The sequence below is a fragment of the Haliaeetus leucocephalus genome, unplaced genomic scaffold, assembly GCF_000737465.1.
Source record: "Haliaeetus leucocephalus isolate CR32 unplaced genomic scaffold, Haliaeetus_leucocephalus-4.0 Scaffold162, whole genome shotgun sequence".
NCBI lineage: Eukaryota > Metazoa > Chordata > Aves > Accipitriformes > Accipitridae > Haliaeetus > Haliaeetus leucocephalus.
In genome coordinates, this window is record NW_010972598.1 from 6,880,032 (window position 1) to 6,885,182 (window position 5,151).

Genomic DNA, 5,151 nt, shown 5'->3' on the forward strand with positions numbered 1-5,151 from the left:
GCCTCTCCCCGGGGCCGTGGCGGGGCTGCTCGGGGGGCGGAGGAGGGGGGGGGTGTGTGTCCAGCTTCGGTTATTTCGGTATTCGTTTCTCCGGGGGCAGGACCGGAGGTTGTTAGAGTTCCCCCGCGGCCGGCAGCACCGGCTGATGGACGGCGTGACGGAGCCAGGCGGGCAGCTGGTGTGGCGGGCGGCCGTGCGGGCAAAGCCGGGCTTTAACGGGGAACTCCCCGGTGTAAAACTTCCAGCTCTCGGCCCGGGTAGGAAGCGCCTAAAAGGAGAAAGCTTAACTACTTGCCTTGTGTCACCATGGCGAAGGGCTGGGGGGAGGTTGGGGGGTTTCGCCTTGGTTCGGCGGGGGGGCTTTTTGTGTCCCGGGCGTGTTGGAGATGTGCAAGAGGGTGATAAACTAAACCCTTTGGAGCAGAAAAAGGAGCCGGACCGCTTGGCTGGCTCTCCCCGCTGCCCCCCGAGGGTTATTGCAGTCACCCTTCCTCATCCCTTGCGGTGAAATGAGTCGGAAAGCCCTGAAGGGCTTGTGTGTGCCCAAGTGTTAGCGATAGACTCCCTTCCAGCTCTGTTAAGTTGTTAAATCTAACCTAATCGAAGACTATAAGAGCTGAGGGATGGTAAATCTTTCTTCCTTCCCTTTTTTTTTTTTCTTTAATGGAAAACGTGTAAAGTTGGACTCACCACACTTTCCCCCCCTCCCTCCTCCTTTCTCTCCAAAGCTGTCGTGTCTGTCGATGGCAAGCCGGTGAGACTTCAGCTCTGCGACACAGCTGGTCAGGTCAGTGAAGCCACTCATTTGATTTAAGTGACAGCGGGAGGGGAGAAGTTGTTGTGCAAAGTAGTCCTGCTAATGACTTCATGGATTTGAAAGGATTCCCGGCGTTTGAACTTCTTATTAAACTGCTATCGTTTTCACTGTTGCTTAACCCACTGCTTTGCCCGGTGTCTGGTGAAGGGTGAGGGATGTACTTGTGCCTTCGTATCAGGGCTGGGCACCGGCTGCTGCTCTGCTGGCTCAAGCTGCTGCTCTGCTTAGCTTGACTAGAAAGGCTGAACATATTGGGGATTCAAGGGCCACCTGGTTTTCTCGTTGAGCGGTTGTCACTGTCTTTATTTTTGCTAAGTAACTGCGGGCTTAAGAATTATGGTGTTTGGGATGTACGCATGCAAAGCATCCCCAGCTGTACGTGTCCGGAGATAGAGAGTGTGGTTTTGAAGGGGCAGGAGCTTAAGGGAGAAAACAGTCCTATAGGGAGCTGTCTGTGGACATTTCCTATTTGCCATTCCCGCCCCCTAAAAAAGTGCTGCCGCCCCAAAGCCGAGCCTTGCTGTAATCCAAGTCCTGAAGAGATGAGGGTGGCCGATGCCTCTCAGCTCCTAGTTTGCCTGATACATAAAAAGAGCCCATTTCTTACCGCCTTATATTTTCTGCAAGTCCCTGGCTTGTACCACCCTGAGCTGCATGCAGCACTGCTTGCCAGGGGTTGAGTCTGAATAGCCAAAAGTAGTGAAAAGTATTTTGCTACCTAGCTGGCGTTTGAAGGCAGCGGGAGTTAGGTTCCTGTGCAGCTTTGTGGATCTCTGTCTATGCCTTGACCAAAACCACGCTGAAAAATCTCAGTGGCCTTAACATACAAACCTATTTAGATGAGTTGTAACTGGGCGCCCTACTTAGGAAAGGGCTTTGAAGGGCTGTGCAGTCCTAGACAGCAGTGTAGGACTCCCATGAGCCCTACAAACCAAAGCTAAAATCCTACAAGCAGCCTTCTGCAGGTAAGGATACGAAGTAAAAGAGCAGAACCGTTCCCTGATTTCGTGTCCTGCTGAAGAGTCGGGGTGGTACCGCAACAGCCTGGGCTGTGCGTGTTCATACGCAGAGCGTGGCAGGTGAAATTGCCATCGGGTGACAGCCTGGGGACAGGCAGCGCCTGCGGAAACGCAGCCGCAAGCTGCAGGAGGGTCGGGCAGGCCCAGTCACCTCTTGCCTTCGCTGCCGTTTAATGATCAAGATGTTTGCTCTGGCTGTCCAAGAGTCACTGCCTTCAAAATGAAGGGGTTATCTAAACCAACAGAAGTCGTCCTGAATAAAAGATCCCTAGCTGGATACTTTGGTAAAACTGCGGCCGTGAGATGGCTGCTGAAATCTGCAGCTAAAAAAGCACTCCAGGCAGAGGGAAATTGTATTTCAGCATCACCAGCCCGAAGAGGTGTAGAGTTCCCGCAGGTCACGTACCTACCACTGCAGCTGCGGGAGTGTACTTGGGCTATAAAGGGCACTATTTCATCTCGGTAGAAACCCTGAAGATCGGGGTTTGGCTTTCAAACCCATTGAATCGAGCCCTTTAGAGGTTTCTCACGCAGTGAGAAGAGGCAATTACATGGTAAGGTACCTTTCTGTAAACGGTCCTGTCGTTCAGAGCAGCATCTCTCAGTAAATGCGGGGTTTCTCTCGAGCCAAGCAGTAAGAGCCTGGTTTCCTCTGAGGCTTAATCTGAGAATCAAGAGAGCTAATGAAGCTTGCTTTCTTGACTCGTGTTTTATAAATTGCTGTCTCTCTCAGAGATACTGCTGGAAGAAATTCATTCGAGCAGAACAAGACTTCTGAGGCTTCCAGGGGGCTTTAAACTGCATATCCTGGGCCTCCAGAGGCTTTAAAGCAAAATTTCATGTCTCGAAAATTAACATGGAACTTGCAATTCAGCAGTAAACTGCTGGTACCAGAGAGATGTTTTCAGCTGTGTGTGTTCTTTGCACTTTCAATTCAGAGCTTTTGAGAACAGGGTCCGTTTTAATTAAAATGTCACTGCTGCTGAGGCAAATCCTACCTGTTCAGGCTGCTAGTGTTACCCTGCTTTTATCCTGCTGTCAGCATAAAAGCAGCCTGCCTGGAGTTAACCCTTACTTCTTGCTGCATTCTTCGCAGAGGATCAGCTCGCCTTTGTTACCAGAAGGTGTTTGGCTTTCTTGTGGCTAGCTCCTGAAGCTGAAAAAGGGCCTTGCTTTGCTGGAGTTTGCACTAAAATAAAAGAAAAGAAAAGGAAAAAAAAAAAAAGAAAGGTAGCGCTGGGAGGCCTGTTTGCAGTTTGTTTGATGTGGCATGGGTGGGAGGGAAAGGTAAAGCTCTTACTCTATGCCATTGGCATGTTAAGCCTGCACATTGTGAGTCATTATTGCTGCCATCAGATTTAAATCCCTGGGCACAATGGCAGGGAAATTATTCCCATATCCTGTAGGATGTTGTTAAGTAGTCACCAGTTTCAAAGCCTATTCCAGGAAAGGTACTCTTGCTGTCACTTGTCTTGCTCCGCTCTTGCCTGTCTCTGGAGGTCTGGCAGTAGGGGTGTCTGTTGGCAGAGCAGCTTGGAGGTACACGGGTGCTCCTCATCGCAGCAGCTCACCGACTCGCCCCTGTAAGAGCTGGACCTATAAAAAGTACCTTCGCCCTCCCATACTTTGATTTTTGGCTTCGTCGCTCGTGAGCCGTAACCTGCTTCCCGCAGTGTTGCTCCTTTGCTGAAATAGGGCAGAGGGCCTGCGTACAAAGAGCAAAAGAAATATTTAAGCGCTTGAAACAAGCTGCGGTGTTAGAAAATCTCAGCTACGTGGGGAAGCCACCACCTTTGTCCTGTGTGCCCGATGGTGGCAGAGTGCCTGACAGCTCGCAGCCATGCTGGGGGAGACCTCAGGCTGGGTCCGGGCGACTTCTGCTCCTAACTTTGGGTGGTCTGGGTGCTGATATCAGGGTGCCTCTCAAGAGGGCAGCGGCAGGTGATCCTTAGTCCCTCCAAACATCAGCGGCAGGCTAGAGCCGGGAGCGTTTCGGGGCGTCCTCCGGGGCTGACGTGCTCTCGCTGTTGGGTGCTAACGCGATTTTGTTCCGTGCAGGATGAATTCGACAAGCTCAGGCCTCTGTGCTACACCAACACGGACATCTTCTTGCTGTGCTTCAGCGTGGTGAGTCCCTCGTCCTTCCAGAACGTGAGTGAGAAGTGGGTTCCCGAAATCCGATGCCACTGCCCCAAGGCGCCCATTATCCTGGTTGGGACGCAGTCGGACCTCCGGGAGGATGTCAAAGTTCTCATCGAGCTGGACAAGTGCAAAGAAAAGCCAGTCTCGGAGGAGGCCGCGAAGCTCTGTGCCGAGGAAATAAAAGCCGCGTCCTACATCGAGTGCTCTGCTTTGACTCAGAAAAACCTCAAGGAGGTCTTTGATGCGGCCATCGTGGCTGGTATTCAGTACTCGGATACCCAGCAGCAACCAAAGAAATCCAAGTGTAGGACTCCAGACAAGATGAAAAACCTCTCCAAATCCTGGTGGAAAAAATACTGCTGTTTTGTATAGGGGTTGCAAGGACCTGAGTGCTGCTCTGAGGAAATCGAATAGAGGCTATATTAGCTGAAATCTCATTCTGTGTCGTGCCGAGTGTATAGTGTAGATCTGTATGTATGTGTATATGTTGCTACTGGATATCTCAGTTGCCCTTTCGAGGGTGGCAGAAGGATTCTTAGTTAAATAATTGCTATAAATCAGGTCTGGCATCCAGTTTTGTGACTAAAGCCTCTCATTAAGGAAGAAGAGCACCACGTGTCTGTGAGGGTAGAAGGATTTGTCCAAAGGATTCGACTGCTTGTGCTGTAAGGTGTATGCGACGGGGAGGAGCACACCAGAGGCCTTTGCTGCCCGGGCTTCGCAGGAGGAACGCGCGAGCCACGGTGGAAACGTAGAGCTCTGCATGTGGACGATCAAAGGGAAAAATAACACTGTGCCTCCTAACTGACATTTGTAGCTTTAAACCCCCCTCCTGCTCTCTTCTCTGTGTCTTCCCAAGCCAACGCTCTTAGGGATCGCTTTAAAAAGTGTATGCGAGAGGTGTAATCTATACACAAATGCCACGGTTGGAAAGGTCACGAATATACCTTCAGCATGCGGTGAGGGAACCTGATCCCTTACGGAGCTGGCATCTCGTTTGTCACCTCCTGACTTTGTGAAAGTCCTTTCTGTCCTCCTTCCCCTGCCCTTCCCAGGCAGCCGAGCGGAAGCCCAAGAACACGACCAAGCTTTAACTCGCTACCTCGAGCAGTGGCGATTTCCTCTGTATTTTTGCAGACATGACGACAGTTCGTCTATTTCAGCTGAAAGGAA

At 51.2% G+C, this 5,151-nt stretch overlaps 1 protein-coding gene across 1 annotated transcript; it reads left to right on the forward strand.

Annotated features, from left to right (window-relative positions):
- Window positions 1-145: 145 nt before the first annotated feature.
- Window positions 146-4,946, forward strand: RHOU (ras homolog family member U). Its single transcript, XM_010562957.1, has 3 exons — window positions 146-257; window positions 681-787; window positions 3,895-4,946. Exons 1-3 carry the CDS (start codon window positions 146-148, stop codon window positions 4,348-4,350), a joined length of 675 nt encoding a protein of 224 aa, XP_010561259.1. The 3' UTR covers window positions 4,351-4,946.
- The last annotated feature ends 205 nt before the right edge of the window (window positions 4,947-5,151 follow it).

Bases quoted from the DNA above. Each gene is read 5' to 3' on its own strand.
- RHOU (XM_010562957.1), top strand. From the start codon at position 146: ATGGACGGCGTGACGGAGCCAGGCGGGCAGCTGGTGTGGCGGGCGGCC. The intron at 258-680 runs GTAGGAAGCGCC...AAACGTGTAAAG, and splicing joins ACTTCCAGCTCTCGGCCCGG to TTGGACTCACCACACTTTCC. The intron at 788-3,894 runs GTCAGTGAAGCC...TGTTCCGTGCAG, and splicing joins TCTGCGACACAGCTGGTCAG to GATGAATTCGACAAGCTCAG.